This window comes from Quercus robur, chromosome 6, assembly GCF_932294415.1.
Source record: "Quercus robur chromosome 6, dhQueRobu3.1, whole genome shotgun sequence".
In the NCBI taxonomy this organism is placed as follows: Eukaryota; Viridiplantae; Streptophyta; class Magnoliopsida; order Fagales; family Fagaceae; genus Quercus; species Quercus robur.
Genome location: NC_065539.1, coordinates 42,813,063 through 42,825,972, shown reverse-complemented (window position 1 = coordinate 42,825,972; position 12,910 = coordinate 42,813,063). Strand labels below are relative to the sequence as shown.

The window sequence follows — 12,910 nt, the reverse complement described above, 5'->3', positions numbered from 1 at the left end:
AAGATGTCACAGAGCTTTAATTTTCCCAAAGCGCCTGGTCTGAGTTGCCAGGCATGACTAAGGATCTGTTTAAACACTTATAAAGATGTCATGGTGTATTAAATTCCCAAAAACATCTGGTCCGAAGAGCCAGGCATGATTAAGTTTCTGTTTAATCACTTATAAAAGTATCATAGAATGTTAAATTCCCGAAAGCATCTGGTCCGAAGGTTAAGTTAGAGAGAATTTCTACAACTCTAGAGTGCTAGAGCTAGGTGAATTACGCGTACCTTGATTTGTGAGGGTTTTGGGGTTTTTATAGTAATGTAGAGCCAATCTTAATTTCTTGGTGGAGAGGGTATTTCCTTATAGGGAAGATCTCCATTAATATTCGCAATTTACGGGATTATTTCCTTACAGGGATTCCTATGATTATGGTGGGCGTGGAGCACAAGACATTTCCATACTAGAATCCTTGGAGAAAACCCATGCCACGTGGATGCCATGTAGATGCCATAAGGGTGACATGTGGCTTCAACAGACCGTCTCCTTTTTATCCGTTCATTTAAAAGTTTCTATCTGTTTCCTTATCTTTCTGTCCGGGTCGTTTCGGGTTACCTCATCTCTAAAGTTTGACTTTGTTAATTCAATCCATCTACGTTGGGATTTACCCCTATCAGTTTCATTTCAAATGGAAATGATCCTTATCGGGTGTTGATATGGGATAAATGAAAAGGTAAAAACATAACTAAAATCTTGGACCTTTGTCAAAAAACAGGAAAGAAGATAAAGAGAAAGAAGAAAAAGATTAAAGAAAAAAAAAAGATGAAAAAGGAAAGTTAATAAAGAAGAATGAGAATAAGATCAAAATTCATATTTTTCCGTTTCAATTTACAATCATTCATATTATTCAGTGCATTCTTTGATGTGGATTGGGTAGGAGTTCACACTAATCGAAGGTCAACCACTAGCTATTATTTTCTTCTTGGTTCTTCTCTAATTTCTTGGCAAATCAAGAAACAAACTCTCCAGTATTGAAGTGGAATGTCATGCCCTTCCCAAGAATTTAGATGCGTTCACATCCTCTGCCACTCCTCTTTATTGTTATTACTGGAGCGCCATTTAGATTGCTCACAATGATGTTTTCCATGAATATATTAAACACATCGAGATTGATTGTCATTTTATCTGTTATCATATTGTCCATGGTGCTCTCGAGATGCTTTCTGTCTCCTCTCAAGATCAACTTGCAAATATTTTCACTAAGTCACATCCTAAGGGACATCTTTGTACTTTGGTTGACAAACTTAAGATGGTCTCCCCCACCCACCTTGAGTTTGAGGGGGGTTGTAACGTGTAATAGGCTTGTGGGTTTTAGGCTTGTCTTGCACACATACTTGTACTTGCCTCCTATATTATTGCACTCCTATAGTCTTGTATATTTTTATTACTTGAGAAATAAAATACAATTATTTAGTATTTCTAACAATTGAAGCATTTTATTTCATCTTCCACAATGTCAGAACCACTTCTTTCACCTAGTGTAAAATTTTGCTTTAGCTGTTATGTCCTCTTTCGTTGGATAGAAAATGTGACAAATTTATGTTTTTGAGTTCTTTATAGAATCTAAGACTAAATTTTTTTTAATGGGTTTTGGTTTGTGGCTAGATTGTGAAGGAATTTCTAAAGCAACCCAAGGTGTTTATGGTATTGTAAAATGGATCTAGTTTTCATCTCATTGCCTTTTGCAATTATGTATTTATTTAGTCAAATTTTTTTGGGTGTGATTTTGATTTTGTTGGGAATGTGTAGGTTGTTTTAGCTCAATGAAATTTTTGAAGGGCAAGAGGCCTGGAAAGGGTGAGAATTGCTATTGGAAGACCCTTGGGTTGAAATTTGTTGAGGTCTAAAAGAGGAAGTAGCAGCGAAGACCTTTGAACCAGCAGAGATGGATTTTGCTCACTTGAGAAAAATGACAAAGAGGAAGGACGGCCAAAAGCTGAACGATAAGGGGTAAGAGGTTTTGAGGAACGTGAAATTAGGAACAAGCGCACTTCGGAATGGAAAGTCAGCCATGGGCTTTCAAAGAAACAACACCAAAAGGAGGAAAATATGAGAAACAGGGAAAGGCTCAACCTTCTGGGTGATGGGCACAAAACGGGCTCTGGTACCCAGGGAGCAAAATAGGGGAATTAATAGTTCCCCGGGACCCTAGAATAACACTATAAAAAGGGGGGGAAACAGCCGGCAAAAGGGAGGAATTTTTTAGGGAGAAATAAAAAAATCTCGACAAGAAACCATTAAGAGAACTTTGTCAAATTCAAGGGAAAATAGTGAAATATCTCCCGGTATCCCAGAAACAACCACTATAGCCCATACTTGGATTCAAAAGGGTTCAAATTTTACAAGTCTTAGAGGCCTAGATAGTCATCAAAGTCTGTAATTTTTGAGCTTATTTGAACCTCGTATCACGTCTTAGTGAGCGCAATTTAACTATAATTAAGAAAAACTAATGAAGTATTTCTTATTAATTTGAGGATCCCTAATAATTGTTTTGTGTATTTCCTGATTACTTTGCACTCTTTTGCTGTTTTCGTTGTTGATTCAATACAAATATTTTTGTTTTGCTAGTTTATGTGTATTGTAGAAAACATGCCATGTGCGCCACTTGGTTCTTAAACAACCCCTTAGCTGCGGCGAACCAAGCCCACTCCACCAAACTACAACTATTTGGCCCAGGATCCTAAGGCCAGTGTGCTGAAGAAAAAAGCACTCTCACAAAATTTAAGAGCATTGGCTCAATTTTTTTTTTAATTTAAAATTTTATTTTATTGAATCCCAAATGAAAATAAGGAATGTAACAATTTCTTTTATAATGTTAATTGTAAATATTATGTATAAATGCACTTTTGGTTCCTACATTTTGGGTCATTTCTCAATTTGATCCCTAAATTAATTTTGCTCCTAGGTCAGTCATTGATTTTTTAAAATCGTTTTTAAAATGGTCCCTACCATCAACCCAATAACAGAAAAATTTGAGGTAGCAAATGGAGTGCATAAGTGGCATGTTAGATACTGATGTGGCTAATAAAATAACATTAATAAATACCACGTCAGCATCCATGCCTGTATTTTAATGACAAGTCAGCATTTTAATTAATAAAAATTTAAAAAAAATTAAACTAAAAAAATTCAAAATCAAAAACAAAAAAAGATTTTTTTTTTTTTTTCCAGATCCTCTCTTTCTCTGTGTTTGTGTCTGTATCTATCTTCTTTTCTTTTCCTTTTTTTTCTTCAAATCCTCTCTTTCTTGTCTCTTGGTGCGTATTTGTGTTTGTATCTTTCTTTTTCTTCTTTCTTTGTTCAAGCTTTCAATCCCTCTCTCTCTCTCTCTCTCTCTTAATCTCTGACATTTCTCTCTCTCTAAACCCGACTCTCTAATCTCTGGGTTTTTCTAGTTTTCTGTGGGTGGTCAGTAATGGAGATGGAGATTGGTGGTCGGGGTGGAGACCGGTAATCCATGGGTCTTGGATTATGGGTTTGGTTAGAGATGGAGATGGAGATGGCTGGGTTTGGTTGGAAAGGCTGGGTTTTTCTAGGTTTTAGTGGGGGTGGTCTGTGGCCGTGGAGATTGGTGTGGTCGTGGAGATTGGTATGGGTCTTGGATTTGTGTTTACAGGTTTGGTTGTAGGTGGGGTTTTTCTGGGTTTCTGTAGGAGTGGGTGGTCGGTAGTGGCCGTGGAGATCAGTGTGGCCATGTTTGTGTTTCGGAGATCGAGATGTCTTGGTGAGTTTGGTTTTGTGTTTGTGGGTTTTTTTATTTTTTTATGTGAATTTGTATATTTATTTCTTGGATTTATTGGGTTTGATTTACTAGAGGTTTCTGGGTTTGATTTCTTGGATTTGTTGGGCTTGATTTACTGGATGTTTATGGGTTTGATTTCTTAGATTTATTGGGTGGTTTATGAGTTTGATTTCTTGGATTTATTAGGTTTGATTTCTTGGATTTATTGGGTTTGATTTGGGGAAGAACATGAAGCATGAAGTTCATGTCCTGTCCTGGGGAAGAAGAACAATGTTCTTCTGAAAATAATGAAAAGCAAAAAAAAAAAAAAAAAATTAAGATGTTTAAAAAAATTTATTTCGTTATTTGTTTTTTAATTTTCTGAGATGGCTTTTTTATTTATTAAAATGCTGACATGCATGTTGATGTGGTATTTATTAATGTTATTTTATTAGCCACATCAGCATCTAATATGCCACCTATACACTTCGTTTGCCATCTTAGATTTTTCTGTTACTGGGTTGACGAGGGACCATTTTAAAAACAATTTTAAAAAATCAAGGACTAACCTAGAAGCAAAATCAGTTTAGGGACCAAACTGAAAAACGGCCCAAAATGTAGCGACCAAAAGTGTATTTATGCCTAAATATTATTAATAATATTTAGTGTATTTTATATGCATACTAGTCTTGGCTAATTGCTTTGATTTTGTTAGTTATTGTGTATGCCAACCAATACCCGGGAAAAAAAAGGCTTTTTTTTTTGGCTGAAGCGAAAGATGCATTGTATTACTATTACACGATCAATTGACTCAACTTAGATGATGACGTGGGTTCCAGTTAGCTCAACTAGTAAAGTCTCTGATGGTTGTATAAGAGATCTGGAGTTCAATCCCCGCCTACACCAAAAACTGATTGGTGTCTTGGTCAGATGATAATGAGCTATCATTAGAAGCAGACGCCATAGGTTGAAACTCTCTCAAAAAAAAAAACTTAGATGATGACATTTTTAGGCTTTTTGCGTCAACAAAATTTTTGATGCGAAATAGATATTAGTTGACACTAAAAAATTTTATTTTTGTAGCATAACTCTGCGTCAAATACTTTTTTTTTTTTTTTTTTTTTTTTTTTTTGATAAACATAGATTCCTCATCGAACAACATAGTCAGGTCCTCAATCTTCATTTGGATCTTTTTTAATTCATCTTCTGATAATGGGAGGCTTTTTTTTGAATCATGCAAAATATCGAAGACTTCTTGCTTATACTGTTCAGATTTAGTATTACCTCTTTTATTCTTCTTAATAGATTTGTTTATAGTCTTTTTAGCATTCAGAGTACTATCTTCTTCATTATTGGTACTCTTTTCTTAAGTCTGTGTACTATCATCTTGATTCAGTGTACTCTCTTCACGGATACTCTCTTCAAGGGTACTATCATCACGGGTACAATCATCTTGATTCAGGGAACTATCATCTTCATTTAGGATTGATTTAGTCTTCTCTTCATCCTGGGTACCGTTCGATTGCATTTTAAAATATTTCTTGTAAAACTCTTTCCAAAATCTTATTAATTCCTTTTTAATATTATCTTTTTCTAGGCTTTTTTCTATTGCTATTTCAATCCAATTATTAGGATTTTTGATTCTAGGCATGGCTTTCCATTATTAGAAATACAATATTGCGTATTACATTGGATTGCCCTTCAAATCTTATCGGCCTTGATTCCATTTCCCTTCGCTTCTTTGTTTCTTGAATCTGGAATCTTGAATCTTGTCTGCTAGAATGAGGTGTCTCTACCCTGGACGCTCTGTCTCCTTTTATGACTTCCCTACAGCTATGAGAGGTTTTCGGTCAGCCGAGTCTGAATACATACCGCCAGTAGAACGGCATTGAATAGTCCCTAGATCCTTACAGTGAAGGTGAGTCTATTCAAGGGATTTCCTAAAGTGCCACAACCCAGCCATAAAAGTACGGAGGTATCCCTCCAGTTATACTGCTAGAGTATAACCAGAGAACGACATGAGTAATACTCTGAAGGAGGACATATTGGTTGGAGAACTTTTTTTAGAAAACACATTGAAACTATTATTATAACAACATCACAGTACAGATATATCCTGGATAAGAGCTTGCTGAATATAACAAGGAATCTCTTCAATCCAAATTACATCATTGACAAGGTTTTGAGCTTGTCTTGCTAGAATATGGGCTGGCTTATTGCCAATTCTGCGTACATGAGAGAAATGAACAACACCAATTTCAGCACCTAACTCATGAATGCCTTCCATAATAGCATGAACAGAACAGGGTGGTAGTGTAAGTCGCTTGAGAGCATTGGAGATTATCAAGGAATCACCTTCCAGCACAACATCTCGCAGCCCCAAATGCCTTGCCAGCAACAGACCAGCCTCATAGGCCTTAGCTTCAACTTCGAGTGATCCCAATGGAGCTTTAATTTTTCTGCATAAAGCTGCCTTTAATCTGCCTTCAACATCTCTTATCACAACACCAATCCCAGCTCTGCGTCAACTACTTGGTTGACTCGAAAAACGTTTTTCGCGGCAACATACTATTTTTAGTGTCAATTATTAGTTGACGCTAAAAGTCGTTTTTTCTTGTAGTGCAAGACTAGCATTGTTTTATTTCAAATGGAAAGGACTAAAATCTATAGACGTAGAATGGCAATCAAGTTTCTAGAAAAAAGGAATGAAAGAAAGAAATGGCAATCAAGAAGAATGAAAGTGTATATATATATATATATATATATATTTTTTTTTTTTTTTTTTTTTTTTGAGAAAAGAGTTGATTAAAATTCGTATTGTAATTTTTGTTCAATTTACAATTATTTATTTCCATATTGACTGGTTAGTTTTATTTATGCATATAGGTCATATCTGAGAACAGAATACAATTTGTTTCATTAAGCACACACAAATTGGATATGTCAAAATTCAAATCTCCTAAAAAGAAAAGGTGGAAAATTAAGTAAGAACATATATAATAAAATGATTTAAGACATCAAATTTTGAATTTAACATTTTATATTATTAGTTCAGTTTCTTTGATATGCCAAATTTCATTATTGATTTCTGCCTTGGTATCTCTCTCTTGACTTTTCTCTATATAGTATCCAAAGTAAGATTCTTGCTCCAACCGGATGGAAGTAAATGCAAATCTTAACTCTTATTCCCACTCTTCCTAGGTGTTGAACGTTTATTCAAAACACTCGATGTTTGTGCAAACCAGAGCAAGGTGAATATGAAGAAAGGAAATGAATCGTCATGCTTGATCGATTTCAGGATGCAAGAAACTGTGAAAGAGTTGACAGCTATACCTGAAGTGGGCAAAACTATGAAAATATTTCTTTTTTGGTGCTGGACATGTTTTGTAGTTAGTTCTTTAATATAAAACTGACAATGAAGAAGAATATGAGTTTAATACAAATGATTAAATGGGATTTATAGTAATGTCAAGGAGATTTTGCTTCTAGGACTCCATCATGATTCATATACAAATATTTGTCCACTGTCTCACGCTAGACAGTGGACTTCGTCGCTCCTCTGGGTTGTGATTCCCCCAAAGAAGTCTATGAGTGCGTTTGGAAAGCACAAAATGCTTTGGGTTTTGTGCTTCCCAGATGCACATTTGCGTTTCAGAATTTTTTTTTTTTTTTTTTTTTCCCCAGCCGTAACTTTTTGACTTTTCTTCTGTGAACAGTGTTCTCGTGCACTGTTTATGGGTCCCACAAACTACACTTTTCAGCAACTTTTTCATTAAAAATAGGTACCACGGTACTATTCACACATTTAAAAATTATTTTGCTACAGTGTTTTTCAGTTTACAATTTCAGTTTTCGGTTTTCAGCTATATCCAAACGGACCCTAAAAAGATTGATAGTGAGATATTGGAAGACATTAGGGCTACGTGGTTTTATACTTTAATTTTGCTCTATTTCTCTTACTCTCTCAAGTTCAATGTTCAAATTACAAAGTCTAAGCCTTTTAAAAAAAAATGATATAGCAGGATTTGAACTTATAACGCTCGTTCCGTGGTAATTATTCTTTATCATAAACTCATTACACAAATGGATTTATTGGAACCCAAATAAACTCTAAGCTTTTGAACAAACAAGAGAAAAAAAAAACTTAAAACAACAATTTTGTTACGCATATAATCATAAAGACTCACAAAAGATTTATTTATTTATTTATTATCAACCAAAAGGTTACATACTTTAAACAATGAACCAAAAAACACTAGAACTTGTTTTCTTGTAATCAAGCTATAGGCATAGAATTAATGTAGATGAGATCTGGCAATGTTACCATTGCCTCCTTTTGGATAGAACCCACCAGGTTTATGCTCATCACCGGAGCCATAAACAACCCTCAATATCTCCTCAGCGGTCCTATCATATGCAACAGAGTCTGCATCTCCAGCAAGTGCGTTCCCATTGATCTTTCCCTCAGCACCCTCAGATTTGGGAACCCAAAGACCTTCATCTTTGACACCTTCATGTCCAAGCTTGTTCCTTAGATCCGAAAAGTAATTTGAAAACTGTGCCACCGTTATTCCATATGGTTTCACAATCTTGTGTGCATGCTCATACAGGTATGCTCGAATAACTGCATCTTGGCCCGATTCCACACCTAATAGGCCTGCAACGAGCTAAACATATACACGTCCACATTCTTATCATAATAACTTCATGATTTTTGGACAAGTAGTAATATATTATGATATCAGAGTAAGTGTTATGAACTGAATTTGTGTTTTTGTGCTCTACTAATCTACCTTTCAAATCAAAAAAGGGTTTGGTTTAAATTAAACTTGGTGTAACTTTTATCAATGTTATATCACTTAATAACTATATATCAAACGTGGAATTTGACAAATCCACTGTTAAATAACTTGAATTGCATTGTCTCCTTATACCTTATATGCATGCAATATTTAAAGACGAGCAGAGATTAATTATAATGTCATATATAAAATGTTTAACTTTCCATTTTTGTACTTTGAAGTTAGGCAGAAAAAATGAGTTGATGGAGTAAAAAGGAAAATTACATATAATTGATACCAAATTTAGCGTGTATGTTAAAAATTTAGAGAACATAGGTAATCCAACAATAGGATTTTTAAAATATTAATCCCAAAAAAAATTATTAGGTGAGTTATACCAAATATAAGTTGATTATGGACCTTTGAAAAATTACAAATTCCATTAGTCAAGCTTTATCATTTCTAAGAGGAAAAATGATAGTTTATTCTATAAAAAACAATGGTAGTATATAACTATGTATATATACACATACATGCACGTAAAAGCAATAAATTGTGATTACTGTTTATTTCTTAGAACATTACTAGGGATCAATAATCAAGTTTAAATATCAGTTACCCTTCTAGAAGTAGGGGCCTGGAGTTTTGGAATTGTTCCAACGTAGCCCGTGAGTCCAACATAAGGAATAAGGTAAGATGCAAGGAGGTAGTGAACTCCACTATAATAAGGATCAAAAGGTGGGGACAGCTTTTTCCCTACTGCAGCATCAACCACTTTTGCAAATGATTCTTTACTTAAGTCCAATAATGGTCTTGGAAATCCTTTAACAACTTTTTGAATGGCCCTGCATCAAGAACTTAATAGTTAGTACCTTTGACATTTAAAAGAAATTATTGCTACGATAGGATTTAAAATTTATAGTATCTACGTTATGATAATTGTTGTTTGTCATTATGTTAAGCCATCAATGTGTTTCTTTTCATTATAGATGGTATTCAAATCCAAATCCCTTATTCAAGGATGAAAATCTTTATCTAATAAACTAACTAGAACCCATTAGTCATTATACCAACACACATAAAGACATAAATAAATTAAATAATGATTTCAAGAGAAAAACCTCAAGTGTCCAACTTCTTGGTAAGCAAATTGCTCAATAACATCCCTGGTAAAAGGATCTAAATTTGCCTTTTTAGCACCAATGGGTGTTGGACCTCCCTGCGTTAAATTTGGAGCAACTTTATCTAATCCATAACCCAGAGCGCCATACAAAAAGAATTCAGCTTCAAAGAACTCTAAATTTAGAGGAAATTCCAGAAGATCCACATCTGCTTTTGCGATTGATGTGTGTGAGTCGAGTTCAGAAGAATAAAATTTGGGAAGGAAGAGTAGGGATATTAGTAAAGTGGTGATGGTGGTTGTGCTAGCAGCAGTTAGTGCCATAATTTTCCTTTTTGTTGTCTATTGTTGCTAGATAGCTACTCTCAGATATGTCTGATTGATGTTACTACTGTTTATATTTATATATAATCTCTGGCTGGTTATATTTAGAAAAATGCCACATCGCTAACGTCGTTGGTTTTTTTTTTTTTTTTTGCTTATTTTTTTGATAAGGCTAATGTCATTGCTTATATTTAGATAATGCTGATGTAGATATGTCAGATTGATGCTGTAGCTACTGTTTATATTTGGAATAATGTCAACGTACGTAGATATGTCAAATTGATGATGCAGCTACTATTTATATTTGGAATAATATGGACATTATTTTTGAATGGTTCGGTGGCTGTTGAATGGGGGATGATTTGAAAAGGTAAAACTAATTCTATTTTATTTGAGTTGTGAATTTATGATGCACTTGACCCGTACAATAAGTCTAATAACAACCGTTTCTACCATTTTATTATTATTATTTTTAGATAAAAACTCTACCATATTATTTTTCTCTTATATTTTTCGTAGTTGCTGAAGTGGTGGCTTATGATTGATATATATTGTGTATGTAGCATTGTTTGGGTTCCATAGGATTTGGCTTATAGTCAAGCACATTGAGTCTATCCATTATGTGACATGGATGTCCCTTGGGAGGCTTATGCGCACGCTCTTTATGAATCCATGAAATGGTCTATTTCTAGGCGCTATTCCATGGCAATTTTCCTGCTGCAACTGGATGTAAATGATTGATAAATATAAGATAAAAGTTACAAAATGTGGAGAATGTGGCAAACCGTAGAAGTATGCAAGCAAGCCACGAAAACCGTCTCCTTATAGTGATATTGAATTCATTAAAATATTTTTGTTGAGCTTATAAATGGGGAGAAACAATTTGAATTTTGGATGTCCTTGTTATAATTACCAAAAAGTGCAAATTAATTTTCGAAGTTATTAGCAAATATAACTGTCCATTTCGTTGACCTAAAAAACATCATCCAATGCTTTTTATCAGCAATAAATCATTATACGATGAGTGTCTATAAATAAACATCAAAAAATTTATATTTGCTTCTACTTATGGGTGATTCTATTTTTCAAGTCTTCAAGAGTTATTTCTCAAAAAAAAAGTCTTCAATAGTTGTATTTTATATCTCAAGATATGGCTATTATAAACTATTAGTATATAATCTGTGGCTACACACAAGAATGATAAATTGAAGTGGTTCTATTGATGTTAGCTTGAATTATTAAATATATCTAGATCTTCGCATTTTGCCTCCTTGGCAACTGTATCAGCAGGTGACACTGGGGCCTTTGATTGCTATAAGTTCTTTTCAGCAGAGGCCGAGGACTTCGCATCGAGCCGATGTGAGATGGCAGCCACCACACACTACCTTGCCGTGGATTGGCAACCACGGATTTCAAGAACTTAGTCTCCTGACAGGAATTTCACCTTCTGATGCAAGGAGGAGGCAACAGCCCCCAAGGTATGGAGCCAGGGCCTACCTACGATGGCTGTATAGGGAGAATAGGTGTCCACCACGATAAAGTTCACCTCCACTATCTCTGGGCCGGTCTGAATGGGTAGCCTAATCATGCCCTTTGGAATAACAAGCTTCCCGTCAAAGCTCATCAAAGGAGAGTTATAGGGCATCAAATCTTCCGGTTTTAGCCTCAACCCTTTGTAGAGGTCGAGATACATAACCTCGGCCCCACTGCCACCATCCACCATCACTCTTTTCACATCGTAGTCCCCGATTCTGAGAGTGATCAACAGTGCATCCTCATGGGGTTGGGTGGTTTCGATCTTGTCTTCTTCTGAAAAACTTAGGATTGGGTGAAAATTCATTCTGGCCCTCTTCGGCTCTGGCTGGGACTCCTCGGCAAGCAGCTGAGCCACAGATAACACTCGTGAAGGGCACGTGCCTGTTCTTCCTAGCACGGCCAAGATCACATTGATCGTCCTTACGGGTGGCCTTAGGGCAGTATCTCTCTGGGGTTCCTGATGGGTCTGGCCTTGATGACCACTGGAATTATGCAAAAGGTGCTTCAGCTTTCCTTCTCGGACTAGCTGGTCTAGATAATTCCAGAGGTTCCTACAGTTCTCTGTGGTATGTCCGTGGTTCTGGTGGTATTGGCAATAAAAGTTCTGATTGCGCCTTGTGGACTCTCCTGCCATCTATTCGGCCACTTAAAGTATGGCTCGTTCTTGATTTTCTCCAACACCCGATGTACTAGTTCTCAGAATACAGTATTGACAGTCTGTGTGTTGGTTGCTCCGGATTGCCCTACGAAAGCTCTCCTCGAGCGGTTGCTATTATATCGGTCCGACCTGAAATCCCTCCTCTCCTGAGGGATAATCTTCTCTTTTCCTTTACCTTGCAGCTGGTCTTCCTCTACTCGTTTATACTTATCGATCCGATCCATCAGTTGGCGCACACTGGTGGCCGGCTTGCCAGTCAAAGACTTCCTCAAGCCATGCTCGGCTAGGAGACTACTTTTGAAGGTGCTGATGGCGACATCATCAAAATTGTCGTCCATTTCATTTTACATCTCCCAATATCTGTCCGAGTAGGCCTTTAGAGTTTCTCCATCATGCATGGATAATAACAATAACGCACTCAAGGGCCGAGGAGCTCTGCTGTTTGTAACGAAACGGGAGCCAAAGGCTTGGGTTAGCTGCCTATATGAATCTATGGAATTCGTCTTTAAGCCATTGAACCACCTCATTGCCACTGGTCCCAAGCTAGATGGGATTAGATGGGAAAATCTTGCACATCAGCTCCTCATTTTTAGAATGGACAGCCATCCTTTGGTTAAACTGGCTCACATGCTCCACGGGGTCTGTTTTGCCATTATAAATGGTGAAGGTTGGCTGCTGGAATCGTCGAGGAAGTGTAGCCCCTTCTATGTGGCGTATGAAAGGTGATT

The 12,910-nt window shown here is 36.1% G+C and overlaps 2 protein-coding genes across 2 annotated transcripts; both read right to left on the bottom strand.

The window, feature by feature from the left end:
- Nucleotides 1–7,939: 7,939 nt before the first annotated feature.
- On the bottom strand, nucleotides 7,940–9,989 carry LOC126688868 (desiccation-related protein PCC13-62-like). The gene is made up of 3 exons (XM_050383755.1): nucleotides 9,666–9,989; nucleotides 9,164–9,389; nucleotides 7,940–8,430 (listed from the first exon to the last, which is right to left on the bottom strand). Exons 1-3 carry the CDS (start codon nucleotides 9,986–9,988, stop codon nucleotides 8,059–8,061), a joined length of 921 nt encoding a protein of 306 aa, XP_050239712.1. The 5' UTR covers nucleotide 9,989; the 3' UTR covers nucleotides 7,940–8,058.
- A 1,419-nt stretch (nucleotides 9,990–11,408) lies between these two features.
- Nucleotides 11,409–12,158, bottom strand: LOC126690223 (uncharacterized). The gene has a single exon (XM_050385346.1). It carries the CDS (start codon nucleotides 12,156–12,158, stop codon nucleotides 11,409–11,411), a length of 750 nt encoding a protein of 249 aa, XP_050241303.1.
- Between the last annotated feature and the right edge of the window lie 752 nt (nucleotides 12,159–12,910).